Below are 19,042 nucleotides of genomic sequence, written 5' to 3'. Positions count from 1 at the left end.
TTAAGTATAGTGGAACAAATTAGAAAAAAAATGTAAACACTACATTGTACGAATTCAATAATTAGATTAAGTTTATAATGAGGGGGTTGGCCGCCCTCGGCGACGGCGAGACGAGGCCGAGAACCGCCCCGTGGCGCCTGCGGCGGGCCCTTTTTGACCCTATTTGTTTTAATTACCGACCAATGATCTTTAGGACAACACGGTCCCTTTGAGCTAGTCGAAAATTTGCCCTAATTGGCGGTAGGCCGTAACCAATCGAGTTAATCGAAAGGTTGTTTGAACCCTGGCAACAGTCCGTTGGTTCTATGAAGGATTTTTAATCAAGTGGGTATTTTGTTTAAACAGGAAATTTTGCACTTCTGGTTGTACTAAGAAATCTGAAGGTGTGATGTGAGACGGCGGTGTCATATTATAATAAAATAACTTGGATTTATTATGTTAACCAACTTGCTAAAGCTCAAAATATCGAAACCTATAGGTATATAAGCTAGGTATATTATTAAGTCTTCTAAATTTGACCCTTGTGAATTTACTTTTGATAGCTACCTATATTTAAGATACATATTTAGATTAAAGACTTTAAAACTACCAAAAACTTGTATCGCAAAGAGTCTATTACAATTTCATCAAGATGTTATAGAATTAAGACAAAAGTTTTCAAGGTTGTCTGTTAACCTACTCTCTAATCCAAACACCCAATAACCTTTCGGAATTTTTATAGTCTCGACAATACATTAACATAGCTCGGCTAAATATAATATTTAAGAAATCGTACGTTCCTACAGGAATTCCTGACATTTTCCTCCCTCAATCCCGCGTCCGATCGATTACTGAACAATTCGGTAAACGCTTGTAATCACCTCCGTGGTTTAGTATCGTTATTACGTTCAACGTACAGCCTCAAATTATGAACGTTTACCATTTATAGTCTGGAATCTGAGAAAGGCGACGTTGGATTTCTTCTTAATCCTTTAATATTGCTTGGTCGTAACCGCAATTTAAGGGTAAATGTAGAATTAGGGGATCTCTATCAACCCCTAATCATGGGGTTTCTTTATAAAAGATTGGCAAGTAACTGTTACTTTAAATCCAATCTTAAAAGCTTAAAAGATTAGTAAAATACCTACACGAATCCACTAACACAAAAGTACAGATCCCACCATTTATTCTAATATTGAAACCTGACTATGCAATAAATTGTCCAAAGAAACCCACAAGTCCAAAAGTTTCACTTATCATTAATAAAATCTTAGCTCCTCATGCTTGTGGTCAAAATCCCACGGTCATAAAAGAAGTTAAAGGTGAGAACCCAGATCTCTAGCCTGGAGCAAACAGTAGATCCACTGCAGCAGCTATAGCGACCGTATGTGAGCCTACAGACTTGGTCACTGACTCATCAAACGAAGCCACAGATGAAAATGTAACATACAAACACAGTTTATATACTGGCAGTTTGGAAGTGGTTGGTAAGAACGATTCTTAGTCTATGTGAGTTTGATGAATGAGAATTGTGTGGTGAACGAGCATGGTTGGTACAAGAGGTCGCACGCAATCCAAGCATTCGGTGCACGTGGGAAACAGGCAACCAAGGCGGGGCGCCCTGCGGCAAGACGCCACGGTTGACGATCGGCTTGATAAATATATGTAACATTAGTGGAAGCACAGAGCACTTATATTGAAATAGGTTTGGTTATTAAATACGTGTAGAATTTACGTACAGAGAATTGCAAACAAATTTCGGCGTACAGAATGAAACAATTTATACAGTGCATGACAAACATTTGATATTCAACAGTTTTTAATGATTATTTGGAAAATATTGACTTCAAAATACATGCCATAAATTTATAACAACCCATTTAAAAAAAATGCAATTTGCCCAAACCCCAAATTTTTATTCTAGTTTCCTGTGGTGAGTTCAAAGTAGGGTAGCTCATGCAACGCAAACTTCAAATTGATCAAAATCTTTTACTGTCACAGTTTCAACAACTCGATCTCTACTCTGTACACTTTCTTACAGCCGGAGGGCAAATTCCCCAAAAAAATCCCAGTCGGCGGGGTCAAATGTCGAACAATTTATTGCCTCCTCAGTGAGGCCCAACCGTTCGCGGCCTTTGGGAAGATCCGCGAACCTCTAATTAAGGGGATTATGAAAATATTCACACAGGTGCATGGTACGTCCCTAATAAGCATCTTGGCTTGGGGCAAGAGTCGTGCGGGACCTTCGGCTTAATGTTTTGGGTGTTACTGTGCAGGTGATTTTGGGTCTTTTTGGGTCGAGCGATCTAGGATCAGATTTTTTGTGCACCTGCAATTGTTTAAAAACAATTTTTATTTAAAAAATATTATTGAATTATCCTGAAATACATAGGTACTTTCTGTGCATCCACTATTATTAACCTACCCGAGAATGATCGTAGGCTTGTAGGTAACTGACGTAGGTGGTTGATATTTATTTTGCTTTTGTTCCTTTTTTGCCTATTTTTCACTGTCTATTTCTCAAAAGTTAATTTCATTACTGGTCCGCAGCAGCATGCACATTGCATGTAGGTAAATAACTCTCAGTTTTATGGTGTTTTGCTGAATTTACCTACTGTTAGTCAAAACCTTCAACCAAATTCATGAGATAAATGATAACGATCTTCAGTTCTATATTAAAGATAACATATTTGCCATCTTTCTACCTAATCTATGATATGTATTAGCATTTACCAAAATACAGTATTTCTGTAGTAAATTCATCATCATCATTAATAACCTAATAAATGTGCTAAATCAATCAAACACATGGCTTTGATTGTACCAATAAAGCAATAGAATACACTAAACATAAAACTTAAAAATCATTTTAACCTTTGACTTATCTTCCTAGTCCAGCGCAGTGGATCTCAAACTTTAGCGACGGCTCGGTTTGGGAAAATATTTGCTGTTGCATTTCGTATCTATATGTAAGTAGTTATTTTTGGACTGGATTTTAAGCCGGATAGTTTTTAAAGCAGCTGTCCGAGTTTTGACGAGTAGCGAGAAGCAAGAGAGTTATTTTTTCGCGGGTGATTGTTTTCTCATAAAAAAAGTATTGTCAGTGCCTAATGTGAAGTCAGCGATATACAATGAATTATGTATCCTTTTTATTTAAACGGCAGAATTTGAGAATCGCTGGCCTAGCGCGTGCCTGACATTAACATCTTATCAGAGAAGACAGACATTTACGGTAGTTTAGACCACCTATGAGCGCAATCAGGACAATTTATCAGTCGCATTAATTTAATAATGTCCTAAAGATGTGTCCGAGCGCATGCGTGAAGAGCAGGATTTTATTGCTATTGACTGCTAGGAAAGTGGACGGTAAATCTGAGAGTCGTGATGCATTATGGAGTTTTATTACCTTGACGAAAAAGAGGGGGTAATGTTTTTGAAAAACACGCATGTTTATTTGTACATACATAAGTGTTGTTACCTCTACATCAAAGACCGAGTAACAAAGCATGTATAAAGTCAACTTTATACATTATTACTTGGTCTCTTTACATTTGATTTCCACCTTATCGCCTTGATTAATGTATGTATGTACTTATCTTATCTTATTGTTTTCGGGGGCCCTTGCGGATACACTTCGACCCATAGGGATCTTTTGTGCAGTTACCCCCTAGAAGAGATCCGTCAACTACTCAAGAGCTTTTCCCACCATATCCATGTGTCGGATGATGGAGCTCATGGGTAGCGTTTTAAAGTCCTTTGGTTCCAGGTATCCTGCTCCAAAGTCCTTCATTCTTTGTCTGGCGAGGGCGTGACATTCACACATTAAGTGTCTTACTGTCTCTTCCTCTTCGCCACACATACGACAATCGGTGTTGTCAGAGTGTCCCATCTTGGCCAGAAATCCTTTGACCCCGTAATGGCCAGTAAACACCCCCGTTATGATTTGGAGTTGTCTTTTGCTAAGTTTCCAAAGCTTTTTGCTCCAGCCGGAGTCTATTCCTTGCATAAAGAGCTTTGCATGCTTTAGACCCGTCAGACTATCCCATTCTTCCTGGTGTTTGGTCTTGGTATGGTCTTTAATAGCCGTTGTGATGGTTCCCTGTGAGAGCCCCACGAATGGTTCCGGACCTATAAGGTTACTTACAGATCCGGCTCTGGCGAGTTCATCTGCATTTTCATTGCCTATGAATCCCTCGTGCCCTGGGATCCATACCAGTTGCACTCTGTTTTGCCTTCCAAGCTGGTTCAGGGCTTGGACGCCATTATATACCAGTCTAGAGTCCACTCTGGGAGCTTCGAGCGCTTTGAGAGCGGCCTGACTGTCGCTGAGTATATAGATATTCTTCCCTTGGGTTCGCCTAACTATATTCTCATGCACACAGGCAATTATAGCGAATGTCTCGGCTTGGAAGACAGTGGCGTAATTGCCCATGCTTATACTACTACTAAAGTCATTTGCATAAATGCCTGCCCCCGTACCAGATTCTGTCTTAGACCCATCTGTGTACCATATGATGTCGTTTTCATCAGAGATTGGTGCTTCAAGACCTTCGGTCCACTCAGCCCTTGTTGGAATTTTAACGTTAAAATTCTTATGGAACACAAACTTGGGTTGCATCTTATCGCAGCCCATGTTCGTAATCCTTTTCATGAAATTGTCACATTCCATGTTTGTGTGTTTGGTCTTTGGCTTGCTATCGCTCCAGAGGCCTGTTAGGGTCAACCTGTGTAGCGATTTCCGCGCCTCAGATTGTATGTATGTACTTAATGTCTATTTCAGACAAAAAAAAGAAAAAAAAGAGGAGCCTATTTCTGCCAACAAACTGTTATACAGTTTGGCGGAGGTTGTACCTATCATGTAAAAATATGCTGTTCCGTGAATAAATGGTATTTTTTTAGTCCATATACATAACAAATTATTATTAGCAGAATTATTATTATTAATTCTTTATTTCAGAATTAATTTAGCTTATGATTTAGAGCTTTAAATTAAGCCTTCATTACTTATATTGCGATGGTAGTTTTAGACACGCGACTTTTTGTATATGTGGTAGTGTCTACTAGCAAAATACTAAACGTAATTAAACACTTTGTTCACGCATTTACAGTCAACTAAAAGTTAGTTAGACTCTAAGCAGTCTATTTTATATTAGGCACTAAGTACATACGTTATGATTCATTCCTCATCGTCAACCACAACCTATTACCCAACAGTAAACTTCGCAATGTTGTAAAAACAAATTAACAGCTTTTGCTTTTTCATCCTATTTTGCTAAATTTGCCCTTCTCTAAACGTCCATTCATTATTTTTTGCACCATAAAATACATTGCAATAATATTCGCAACCGTATCTTTCCGAATTCTATTTCATAAAATGGCTTCTAAAATTTGCTCTCATTATAATTATAGTAATAGAGGTCTGCTTTCGATATATGGAGCGCCATAATTTTTGACATGTCGAACGTAAACACCTTCCATTTGGTCAAAGACAATGTAAGACAATAGACTGGCCAAGTGATTTATTAATATATTGACATTTATCTTTTCGAACGTATTTAGTTACTTAAACTGTTTGGATTTTTTAAACTACAACACCATTATTTTAATTTAAAAAAATACAGCTATGAATCTTGGATAGTATGTTTCAACGAGGCAACCTCTCTAAAATGAAAATATAGTGTCCATGTTTTTTTGCCGCCTACATCTATTTGCCGGTGCCGGCGATCCATCCTGAATCAAGCCAATGCGTCGTACCTACTTATATAATTCTTCTTTTTGAAGTGAAAACTTCTTTAGCGGCGCTGTGCGCTTTTTGTGATGGGGAAAAAATGTTAAACTCGCGACAGGTCACGTGACCGTAAGATTCGTAAGACGTAAGACGGACACGTGACCTGATCGAAAAACTGTTACAATGTCATTGAGTTTTCACTTTTGCCGGCACTCCCGGAGTGCAACCCGTTGTTTTTTTTCCTACGTCCGTTTTTCAATGCCTCACTGAGGCTCCCAACCGTTACCTGCGAACCATCCATAACAACCATTTATACTTTTACTCGTTTCCTTAACCTATGGCAGTTTCCGAAAATGACGGCATAATGACCGGTTGTTTGATTAGTTTGCGGTGTTTCGTCTGAGCGGTGGCGCCTATAAATTAGTCACTTACTAAGAACTTGAGAAATGGTTTAGGTGCGGAAATTGTTTTATTGAGTGGCTTTGGACTTTGTTGGTTCCATTCATCCTTTTTCTGCTGTTTTTTGGCGATGATTTGATATGACGTCTGAGCGAGATTATCAGGTTATTGATCAAGTACCTATAGCCATACTTCGAATGGTTTTGTTATTAGTATCACTTCTACGGGTATTTATTCTCACGCTCTCCAGGGAGATTTAGTAGACAAAGTAGATAACTAGAAAATTAATACAGTAAGAATTTTAACATTTACTATATATGTTCTTACTGGAAATATTAATATTACGTCTGGAAACAAGTATTCTGTCAATAAAAGCACACATAATAAATATAATAATTCAAACTAGGTATTTTAATAAAATAAAAAGCAGGAAAATACTATACTATAACCGGTTTAGTGGAAAAATAAGGGGAAATTAAAAAATACCAAAAAACTATTTTTCCGACCTTCTTGAAAATTTCCACATTCTACCGGAGAATACTAGCACACCCGTTATATTTTCCTACATGGGACCAAAATGTTTCGTGTAGATCAGCAGTATCTTTTTTTTAGTACAACTGAGGCAATTACAATAAAATATATCTTACCATTGCCATAATTTAATAAAATATATCTTGCTTACAATTTAATTACCCTTTTTTTCATACACTGTACCTAGAATTGCGATTATAATATTATCTAGGAATTTATACTTACTGTCCAGTATCCACTCTAAGCACCGGTAACCCTATTATTTATTCGACTCCTATATAATTTAGCGTCACTGTCATAAAATTACCAGAATCACTTTTTAAACATTCGAATTTGTCATAAAAATTCTAAACAACAATGATACCGTAAATCTGTCATTCTCGGCGTCTATAATGACAGAAAATTGGCAGTGTCTATTTATTACTAAAATGAATACGACCCTTTTGAATTGTCCCTATTAGTTCGCAAAATGACATAGCCGAGGACGGAAGGCACGTTCGGACTTCGGACTACTAACCGCAAAATGGTTCAGGATTAAATAATGGAGTTAGGGTTGCCATTGCAAATTCAGTTGGTTTTTCAAAATTTCAGAATAAGACATTGAATATGACTACTCATCATACACTCAAGTACCTAGGGATATAATGACCTTGGGCAATTAATTGACGTTATTCATAATTCTCAACATAGGCGCTATGCGATATCTAGTATTTTTATGAATTGTATAAAGTGCATTTTTTTTAAAGTAAATCATGTTAAACATAAATTGTTTCAAATTTTTTTCGCTTTTGTATTCATATGTACTTAGTGTTTTAGTGTCTGTATGCATCAATGTCGAATAAACCCATATACGAGTAGAAATACAACTGTTATATTATCCACAATTGGTAGATCATCCAAAGTGAAACCATGTTTTTAATTTGCGGTAACCATCTGAACCATGTGGCAACCCCGAGGCAAAAAGTCACAAAATTACGTTTCTCTAGTCCCGTATCATTCGAGCGACTATTATAACCACATTTGCTCCTAAAACCTACATTTAATAACCGGTAATACAACGCTGCGAACATTTTGATCTTTTATAATTATAGGTCGGACTTTTAACATCGATTCCAGTTTTTTAGACTTACCTGGCTTTACTTAGAAGGCCGCGGCTTGAGTGCACAGACAAGACATCGTCCAGACTGAGCATAGTAGCTCTACCCCCTCTGCCACAAATACGGTAGTTTTACTCCATTTTCGAGTCGAAAGTGTCTTTGTGTGACGTCCGTGTCTTTGAACGGACCAATCACGGCACGGGACCTCGCTCACCTCGTCCCCCGCACCCCCGTATTTTTGGCAGCATCGGTTTCATGAAATAATTGCTCTAAACTCCGTCTAGAGGATTCCTAGTCTATGCTTGAGTGAGATGCACTTGTACCCTTTGAATTCGTATAGTTTAATTATTAGTTACTATTTCACAGTAATAATAGATAAATATTTTGATACACCTATAATTTAATCAAACATTTGACCGACATGTAGTTATTAACGGGATTTTAGATAATTATTCTAATTATTTCAAATGGTAAGTAATTTTAGGAGGACCGTGAAATCGAAAACCTAGTGGCTGAACCTAACATCATGGGAGAGACTAAAGCTCACAGACTCCGTTGGTTGGGCCACCTTGAGAGAATGGATGAAGATCGGAACGTGAAAAGAGCATACCTGGGCCGTCCAGCAGGAAGACGTCCTATCGGACGCCCCAGATATCGCTGGTGCGACATGGTGGAGGCGGACCTGCGCGAACTTCGAGTCAGCAATTGGCGAGAGGTCGCACAGGACCGGGAAAAGTGGCGTTGTCTTGTGTCGGAGGCCAAGTCTCATTTTGGGTCGCTGAGCCAACGGAGTAAGTAAGTAAGTAAGTAATTTTACTGTCTGCAGAATCAGTAGGTAGTAGAACGGATACATATATCTAGAAACCCATTTAGGTACAAGTAAGTACTTAGCTATCGACTTATTGGGAAAAGTAACAGTGTTTTCTTAGGTAGGTACTGCATATCATATTTACGAATAATCCTATTTAGATTAAAAGTGACAGAATTTGTCTGTACATATTATATTACTGTGTCACCTCAAAATTATTAAAGTTTCAATTTATCTTGGATGTCCTCGATAGTTCCATGGAAGTCGGTAATTTTAAGGTAGGATAATATAATAATATATGTATTCTTGCTATTCTTCGCAGACCCTTAAGTTCTTAGTTTATCTCACTTTTGCTTTTAATTTAATCTATTACTTTTTCAACTTCAATCTTTTCTTTTTACCTCACGTTCCGATGTCAGCATAGCACCGTTACATGACCACAATAATTTTACCGCTCACGTAAAAACTGACAGCTCTATCACTAGAACTATATGGACTATTATTGCATAGCTTACGTGGTAGTAATTTATTTGTATAACGTCCAAGGTAGTACACATTTTGACCGCCCGCTTGTCAAAGTTTGACGTGTGTTTGACAGCGGGTATACTTTGTGTAGCTTGTTCTGGTCAAAGTTGTGTTTAACTATGAATTGCCCTTTGCCGCCTTAAAAACTGTCGAAAGAAATTAAATTTTGTTTATTGAAATATTTGGTTTAAAAAGATGGTCGTTTTGGTCGATCCGGTTTTTATTCATGCCTGTTTGCCATAATTTTTAAAGAGACATTAAATAAATATATAAATACCTAATAAATGTCTTTATTTCGGACAAACAAATGTACCTATCCATAGAGTGTTAGTAAACCAAGCAAAAAACTGAATCTAATGTTAGTACAAACCTAGACATTTAAGATCTGCTAAATTTTTAATACGTATACCTACACTAGTACTACAGTATAATAGATATCTTTATTATAAATTGCGCTATACTTTTGATTTGCTCGATCCAATGCTTTAGAATCGGGCAATCAAATCTATCCGAAATTTATCTTAGAATGCTGTTGGGACTACATCTCACATGACTTATATTAGTAATGAGACTAATGAGACTATGCTAAACAATTTAACTCTTCACTACTAAAACAGAGCGCGGCGCGCTCATTCTTTCTTCCGTGGAACTATCATATTTTCCTACTTTATAATAATGGGTACCTACTTACCTACATTTTTGATTATTTTTTTATTACGTAAGTAATTAATTAGTTAGTAGTCAATAACTACGGTCGTAGAAAATAAACAATTGATTAATTATGTCGTAGTTCTATAGTGACCTAGGAATCAAATTGGTGGTTAACTGTACATACTATACTTACCAATTCAATTCAATCAATTCAATTTCATTTTATTCAGAGACTAACTGAGATCATTATTGTTTGTTAAAAATTATTCATTAAATTTATCTGGAAACAACGAATTCAAAGCAGATAGAGACTGCAGGTAACATTGTACCAATATCATTTTGATTAAAAACCGAAAACATGCCATTGATGAACTCTTCAACGTGATGCATAAAAGGAAACATTTTGACACTGTTTAATTAAAAAATCGATTAACTAGCAATAACAAGCGGTCAAGGTCGAACTGAAGACAAAACAAATATCAGTCATAACATGAGGAAGTAATTTATGCAGTGGGATGAGGTTGACTTTTTTATTACGAAGTTACAAACACCGTTGGTAAATAGTTATACAAATATACAATGAACGCAACCAAAAAACATTCTGATATTTTTGTCACATCGCGGGACATGTTTCGGGGACCAATTTTTTAAATGGGGACTCTTTGAAATATGTTGCGCTTAGTGACAAAAACTACATGAGTAAAACCATCGATTTTCACATTGTAATTTTGACAGATGTGAATACCTATATATTTTCCCTTAGTTTCCCATTGACCATGAAAACTCTGTAAGCGTGCAAATGTCCCTAGATGTATTTTAAATTCATTATACGCGATATAATCCGTTTGCAAAGTTTTATTTCATAATATTATGGAGAGACTTAAAAACCAAAGTCGGTAATAGTGGGTGTGTAACTTTTATTAGCCATCATGTCTACTTTTGGCTTCTCATGGCCCGGTGGGTGCGACCATAATTGGCCCAATATAAGCCCTGTATTCCCTGATTTGTGCTGACAGCTGTCAATCCACGTTGCGTGTGCGATGACGCTTGAAAGGGATGTTAAACTGAGATTTTAATATAAATAGGAGGTTTTAACGGCCTCTATTTATATTAAGACTAACCTACATACGATTGGGGTAAAGTCGAGTTTGATCGCTAAGTATTAATTTGGAGTAGATATTTATGATGTATTAGAGTCAGATCACGCTAAGTGTGCTACTTCAAGCTTAGGGGGATATGTATGTATTCTTAAGCGTTTTGCAGAGTCTAAAAATATAAGTCTCATTTAGATAGCGAGGGATAAAATTACATACACGGGTAACACGTACCTACCAAATAAATAAGAATTCTAAATTTAATGAGACAGTGTTTTTTTTTTTATCATGTAGTGGAGCTAACATAAGTTGAACTTTTCGGCTTGGGCTGGTGGATTGAAAACGTTCATCTGATACGTAAGTAGTCAACTTATACGACAAATAATAACATGTCGTACTTAAGACACTCATACTATTAAATTACTACTTATTGACTGCCTTATTATGTTTATTTAAATAATTAGCAAATTCCTTGTGAAAATTTGTCACTAAACATTTAATCTGATCTTTCTTTCATAGACCTAATTGTATTTGACGTTCAAATACGGATTCCTGGTAAAAAAAAACATATTTCATTGAAGCTCTCTCTCAAAACTGTTTGATTGTGGTTAATGCACGTTATATCCTTCTGGCTGACAGCTGCCAATGAGCATCGCGTGTTTACGGAGGCTGCGCGTGCGACGATGGGAATACGAAGGGGATGCTCGGAATTTAAATTCCGAAAATTCCAAAATAATATATTTTACGAGTACCTATACCTCATATAAATGCTAGATGACATAATTATTTTTTAACCAAGTGTGCCGCCTTGATATCAAACTCCGGTTAATTGTAAAGTAAGGTTTAATACCTATACCTAATACTGTTTTTATGTCGATTCAGTTTTGCATTTTTTTTTCAAAATGGCGGTGCCGTTGGGGCTCCAGCGGTCTTCAGGTCATATAATCAGCCACTAGTGGTAAATGGACAACAGAAGGAAATTAAAGATATACCTAGTACCTACATATACCAAAGTTGAAATGTATGAAGCAGTTCAAATGGAAGAATTAAAAGCTATAAGGCTAACCATACCTATTCCTAGTTTTTCAAACCCAATCCCAATGCAACAATACATCAAACCACGCGATAAAATCATTAAAATTACCCAAAAAGAAACATAGCTTAGAGCCAAAACATAAATCTCCTTCAAAAATATCGGTATAAGACAATTATTGTCTAAGTCGTAATAAATCTTTATATAATTCACCAATTTTTTGTGTGCTACTTCAGATGGTCGTTACGAGCGCCAGAGGGAGAATCTTCATTAGGGTACATTTTATTGTTATCACGCAGTTAATATCACAAAGTCCTATCTTAATATCACACATGAAGTCTCTTACATCTTTGTGTTGATAAGGACGCTGTATGTCAAAAGTTTCGTAGATTGTTTCATGCGTGTCGGTAATGGCTATGACCCAAGTAGCAGCCATTAGAGTACAGTTAGTTTTTTTGTTGAGCATAATTCAGGAGTATGGCACGAGATCGACCGCTGGTATAAAAAGTTCGTTACTCAAGGAATTTAACCAATAAAAAGATGGCGACAAACAGACATATTTTAGATAAGTACAACTTGTATAAATATTTAATAATAAAAGCTCAACTTAATGCAGCTTAATTAATTATAATAATAGTTACTCCCATGAAAACCTTCGAACGTACATGGAATGTCTCTGTGTAGGTGTGTAAGGTAATCGTTCAATTTTTAATAAAATTCCATCATGACCACTATTTTCAATTATTTCATGATCTACGATAATAATCAAACCTAGCTACCGTAACATGATATAAACTAGATTGATTTCCTATAATTGAATAGAACTGCCTGAATTTAGTTCGATGAATCAGTAAAGATCGGTCATAAATCAAGACAGCGTCAGTCAGTAATACTGACAGACTAAATCACGTGATATATGGCAGTGGTTTCTCGAAATTCGACTATAATCCTTCCTGAATTGCTTTTAATTGGAACAAAAGAAAGATTTAAAACTGCCTTTTTAAGTAACGCTACCCATTAAATAATTAAAGTTTTAATAATTGTTTTCCAAATTAATAGTCAAAATATATTTCACTCTTTCCACTTCACAAGTTTAATTGTTACACAAAATATTATAAAGTAATAAAAGTGATAAAAATATAAACTTTAACGTCCTTATTGTTAATATTTGAGTATCTGTATTATTTTATTACCTGACTATTTTATATTGTTTTGATATAGTTTTTTTTTTTCCTTACCTTGTTGCATTTTTCTTTTGGAATCGTAGGTCAATTATATGTCCGCGATTAAAAACATAAATTCGAAATAGTCATGGGAAAATGTTTGGGTCGATTCTCGAATTCGACCAATTCGAGCGCGATTAGGGCTCAATCAGAGGGATCGTTGCAATTTCCATTGACTGGCAAATTGCGGGCGTTAAGACTTCAGTCATCAATCTAAGACGGGCGAAATTAGTCATTTACACAATTAAATTGGAGAAATCTAATCGGTTCACACGAAATGCCTTTCGCGAAATAGTTTGGCGGTTTCAAGGTTATATGTCATCGGTTTTATATAGATCTTAAATGTTTAGTCCGAAAAAACGTTGTGCGAATGGCTCTATATTTATAAAAATATTATTTACTTGAAATTATTTGGTTTAACAAAATAATTCCTCTCAAGTAGCGACTTTTGAAGTATCAAATTGTAACTACAACTCTTTAACAATTGCCTAGTCAGCCAACATGAAAAATTAAACTACATACTTAAGTATGTACATATATTGGGAAAAACTTATGGTATTAAATACGTACTTCCCAACTATTTAATAATAAATAAATTTTACGCTAAATCACATACTTAGCAGTCATAATTTTAAACATGTAGGTATGTGTACGAGTATTGTTATTATTTTTGCGTAATATTTCATAAAAATATATCGACATGCCTATACATTCGATGCACAATTGCTCAATTGCACATGCTTAGATAAAATTCCAACGGACGACGGTCTCAATTCAAAATACCTAAATGTATCCCTAACATAGGATCACCGCTGTATTGAGATTCTGAATATTCCGCTACCCGTAGCGACATCGCGTCGCGACAGATGACATCGTTCAGTTCAGCCATCCGGAACTAGGTGGCGCCACCAACCCGTGGGGAATATAATTTAATATGTACCTAATTCCAACTTTCCTACCCAAATTGGGTTTAATCATACTTCGCCTATTATGAGCCGTTTTGGAGACCCATAATAGTAAATGAAAATCGTTTCTGTACACTGTGTGACTTTATTATTTAGATGAAATTGGTTTCGTTGATCAAGATTTTTATTAGCAGGTATTTAATTTAGAATTCTGATTTGGTTGGTTTGAGAGTTTAGTTATTTTATAGACCGTAACCGTTTACCGTTAGATACGTTAAGTTGTTAGTTTGTTAGCTGACGGTATTTTCTATTATTATTAAAGCCAAACATAACTTACATATAATTTTATTTAGGTTTAATAGAAAGTAGCAATTTCCAACGTCTTCAAACAGCCGGAGGTTGACTGGTAGAGCATTTGCCAATGCCTTATATTATAGCATTAAATCTTTCTTTTGTAAGTACGATGTGTTGTCTTCTGTATAATAGGTAATATAAAGGGCAAATAAATACATTATACCGTGATTATACCCGTAGTAAAAATTGGTGAAGAATATGGATACCCAAGGCCAAAACGCACTGCTCTGAGCTTATGACCTGAAAAAGAGCATGACTCCTCAAAACATGTAACTTTTATTAAAACAATGGCCGTTAAACCCAAATAATTTATTAATGACTTCTTAAACATAGTGTTACTAAATATTACTGCTTTAACCGTCACGAATATTCCTTTCGCAAAGCACTTTCAATCATCTAAGTTGATTATCGTTTCATAATGTGCGGCCCTATAATTATAATTGTTTTTGTATTGCAATATTTATCTATCTGTCTGTCTATGTAACGGTAACTATAATGTCATAGTTCAGCTTATAATAGGTACAGTACGTCACGCTATCTTTACGGCCATTATTTTTTTGTAGTATTTTTGGTACTCCAAAATGGATGGTTATATAAAAGAACATGCAGTTTGTTACAATTTCTCGCAAAGTAAGTCATAACTCATAAGCTGCAGCGAAAATATTTCTACTCGGTAGGCCTAGCACATGATTAGCGCGACAGTATCTCGCGGCGAGATAGACTTCCCGTCCATTTTATGTTAATTTAAGAGGGACGGGTAGTCTATCTCGTCTCGATGTACTAGCCCGGCTGATTGTGTATAAACTTGCAGGATGTTGAAAATTATTCTTTTTAAACTAAAGGACTATTTTAATGAAACTGATAAACAACATTGCTTGATGGTTCTAAAAGGTATGTCGGTTGACTGCATTCTACAAGATTTTTTGTCTCAACGAGAAAAAGCTAGTACTACAAATTAAGTTAGGCACCTCCCTATTTAGAATTTCATATTATATATTAGGATCTAAATTGCTTGCCTGATCTCGTTTGTGTTTTTTTTTTCTTTGCATCTACTTAGTGTACAATTTGAAGCAAGTAGTTTTATGGGTAAAATAAAACAAGGAAATAAATTTTCCACTCCATGTACTTCTCTTCATAATTAAGATTTTTAATATAGCCTCGTCGACTTAACTTATAATGACTTAAAATAATTTACAAATATATTTACAGGAATGTACAAATTACAACTAACCAGATATTCAAACACACTACAATCATTATGTCTATCAATTTGAATACTTATGCTCAAAACTGTCATAGCCACATAATTTGGCATAAATGATGTAGGTACTTAAAACAAAGGTAATACTTTTCGGTAACTTTAGTTTGTACTTATATCTAATTAAGTAGTAAGACTATCACAATAAAATAAACTTCAAAGAAAACATAACAACAATAATTATATGCTAAAACATATATTTCAGTCTTTACAGAGATGAAACGAGGACCTAAATATTTTCTAAATGTATTTGTATCTTACATGGTTATTTCAACTCAGGATGCTCATTACAGATGTGTCTCTATTGGAAATAATCAGTCGAAATTAAATTTCTTTGGCAAAAAATTAGAATACATCTAATCAAGTAATCACTTGACACGAAGAAATTCTAAATCAGTAACTAGCAAGTGATACTACGTAAGATCTTAAATTAGCTATGTACAGCTACGTGTAGCAAAGCTACAAATACATTCTTAGACATATCAACGCTTCATGATATCTTCTATAGAAAATCCTAATGTCTTCTTTGGCGCGTCGACAGGTGATTGTTGAGCACTAACTTCAGGCTGTTGTTGGTAGGACTGCAGCGGTGGGGAAGGTTTCTGAGAGAGATCGAGTAAAGAGTTCTCAGGATGGCTTGTGGATGACACCTCCTGGCATCCCTCGAGGTGTTCCAAGTGATGTTTGTTGGCGTCGCTGTGCGTCAACAGATGGGTCTTCAGGTTGGATCTTTGGTTGAAACTCTTGCTGCAAACTGGGCATTTGTGGGGAGATTCCTCCATGTGCAAAATTTTGTGCACTGCCAGAGTTCGGGATTGGCAGAATCCTTTACCGCACTCGTTGCATTTGAACGGCTTCTCCTTAGAGTGAATGTACCTGGAAAACAGAAAAAGAACGGTAAGTATTTTGAACTTTCTCTCCACTCACACATAAGAGGCGTTAAAAGTAAACAAACACCTAGCAGTATTTATGGCTCAATAAGGCGACGGAATAATAACCGTTTCAAATGAAAATTGAGGTAATTCTACATTACGGACACATTAGATGGGTAATGAATTTGGAAGGAAAAAGTTTGTCTCGTAAAAGCGAAGAAATATAACATGTAATTTGTTCGACGGCGGAGCGAAACAGATATGGTGATCGTAAAAATCCTAACCGGTTCTTGGGACGCGTGCGCCCGCCGCGTCGCGACCTCACAAAAAGGTAAACTTTTAATTCTTTTTTTTTTTACCTCTTATCGTCAACAATGCTTTCTTGAAACACATCTTAAATCACCTGGTTTCTATTAGAAGTGGAAGTTACATTTAATTTGTGGTTATTGTGATAACAATTGATTACTAATAGCGTTTTATGGGCCATTATATTGTCCGAGCACGAGGCATTATATCAAGAAGGTGTAATGAATTATCGATATCTTACCTATGATCTCTTAGATGGTCCTGTCTTCTGAAAGCCTTTCCGCAGATGTCACAGGAGTAGGGCCTCTCGTCGGTGTGAGTCCTTTCGTGGATGAGCAGATTGTAAGATTTGGTGAACTGGCGGTTGCAATATTTGCAAATGAATTGTTTCTTAGGGCGCGTGCCGGGCACACCAGGGGCCCTCATCGGGGGCGGATTTCTTCCTGGCATTCTCTGGGCCATCGCTCCCGGGTATCTTAATGAATGGTGATACAAGGCCGCGTTTCTGATCCACTGGTTGACGAGCATGGCGTGGTACGGAGCCGTCGGGGGTAGAGTCGCAACTTGAGCTTGGACATAGGCAGACATCGCAGGGTGCGAGTAATTCGGGACTGTAGCTTTCTCGTAAGGGTAGGGTGTCTGCATGGCTGGCCGGGGGTAGGTGGGGTAGTGAGGAGCGGGTGGCCACACGGGGGGCTGGTGGCGGGAGATGACGACTGCCGGAGGCGTGTCGTCGGTGGGCGTATGCGGCGGCGTCGGTAGAGGAGGCGACGGACGCTCGAGCTTCACCAAAGCTTCGATCGGAAAGTCTGGAGGATAGCCTGTTAAAAAAATATACATTTAAAACATCGTCGCATTTGGCCACTTACGGATTTATATTACAATGATTGAATAACAAATCAAAGTTTATCATAAACTAATTTTTAAACTTGATTAAATATAATGTGGTCTAAAGACTACTAATTACTAAGAAAAAGTTAAAGTTTCGTATTTAAATACCTTAATTCTCTACACATAAATAAATAAACTTTAAATGGTAATGTAAATAAAAAGAAAAATGGTCCAAAACTATTTAAAAAGCACAAAACTTACTGTGATTGTCCTCGATTTGTTCTTCCTCTTCTTCAATAACGAAATCGTCAGAACTGTCCACACTGTATGGCTTATCTTCCATTTCCACAAATAAAAATGTCCAAATAAAACTAAACACTAGGGCACTGTGTCTTTAGCACTTCACTGTATGCGTCTGTAAACCGGTTTCGACACAACCTGCTTGGGGGAGAGCGCGGAGCGTTATGAGTTTGTGTGCGTTCGTTATCGGGGCCTGCGTTTGCGCGTGGGGCCGGGAGGGGGAGATCAAACGCGCCGCGCGGCCGGCGCCTGTGTCGGCTCGGCTCCCGAAGCAGCTGCCCTCCCAGGAGGCGGGGCCTACCGAGCACTGCCTTCGGAATCGATCGGCAATAATCGCGAATCGCTTTAACGACCGACTTCAACGACTCTACTAAGCCCTATGCTCCCAATTTCACCGTCCAACCTTGGACCTTTTCATACTAAAGCTTGTTTTCTTACGCTGTTCTGGATTAGCTCAATGCAAATTTTTGGTGACACAGCGTCCCGAGTGAAGCTATTAGGTGAGCGGAATGCTCTACTAATTGCGTTTCGTAGGCAAGTCTTTGTATGCCGGGTTTTGTTCGGTCCCTTTGAAACGTTTTATTGCAGCTAGGTATCAGGCACGATAGCTTTAGTAGTGAAAGCTGAATCATTTGAATGGACTAATTGGTCGATTTGTTTAGTCTTTAGTTTGTTCGGTGAGACCGTTCTGTAACAAACGTTTGTCGATGTTGTAAGGGAACTAAAGATTCTGAAAAGCGAAGAGTGCTATTAACTACCAATCAAGGACTAAGTACCTCTACATGTGTGTAGCTTTGACCCTAACTACTTACATACTTTCATGTGAAAACGTAGATTCGGGTTGTAGTAGTTATTTTATGTATTTGGTAAAGGTTTTATATATAAGTATGGTAGAGCTAATAGGTATTAGGAGAACATTTTTCACTCCATCAGCCCAATCTGTAAAGTTCATCTAATATTAGCTCTTCCACCTATATAACTAACTATACATATGGTGAATGCCTAGAACGAATTTATCTATTTATGAACAGAAGCGCTAAAATATTGGTAGATACGGTAACCTAAATAAAATTTATATGGAACTCGTTATAGTTACTCAGTGTCAATAAATAATAAAAGCCATCGCAGTAGATAACTAGTTAGGACAA

General features: G+C 36.8%; 1 protein-coding gene across 1 annotated transcript; it reads right to left on the bottom strand.

The window, feature by feature from the left end:
- Window positions 1–15,432: 15,432 nt before the first annotated feature.
- Window positions 15,433–18,645, bottom strand: LOC134797508 (protein odd-skipped). Its single transcript, XM_063769749.1, has 3 exons — window positions 17,856–18,645; window positions 17,005–17,584; window positions 15,433–16,461 (listed from the first exon to the last, which is right to left on the bottom strand). Exons 1-3 carry the CDS (start codon window positions 17,935–17,937, stop codon window positions 16,068–16,070), a joined length of 1,056 nt encoding a protein of 351 aa, XP_063625819.1. The 5' UTR covers window positions 17,938–18,645; the 3' UTR covers window positions 15,433–16,067.
- Between the last annotated feature and the right edge of the window lie 397 nt (window positions 18,646–19,042).

Source organism: Cydia splendana, chromosome 15, assembly GCF_910591565.1.
Source record: "Cydia splendana chromosome 15, ilCydSple1.2, whole genome shotgun sequence".
NCBI lineage: Eukaryota > Metazoa > Arthropoda > Insecta > Lepidoptera > Tortricidae > Cydia > Cydia splendana.
This window is presented reverse-complemented; position numbering and strand designations above follow the sequence as displayed.

Excerpts from the sequence above, each read along its gene's own strand:
- LOC134797508 (XM_063769749.1), bottom strand. The coding sequence starts at position 17,937 with ATGGAAGATAAGCCATACAGTGTGGACAGTTCTGACGATTTCGTTATT. Across the intron at positions 17,585-17,855 it reads ACAAATCGAGGACAATCACA|GCTATCCTCCAGACTTTCCG; the intron begins GTAAGTTTTGTG and ends TTTTTTTAACAG. Across the intron at positions 16,462-17,004 it reads GACCATCTAAGAGATCATAG|GTACATTCACTCTAAGGAGA; the intron begins GTAAGATATCGA and ends TCTGTTTTCCAG.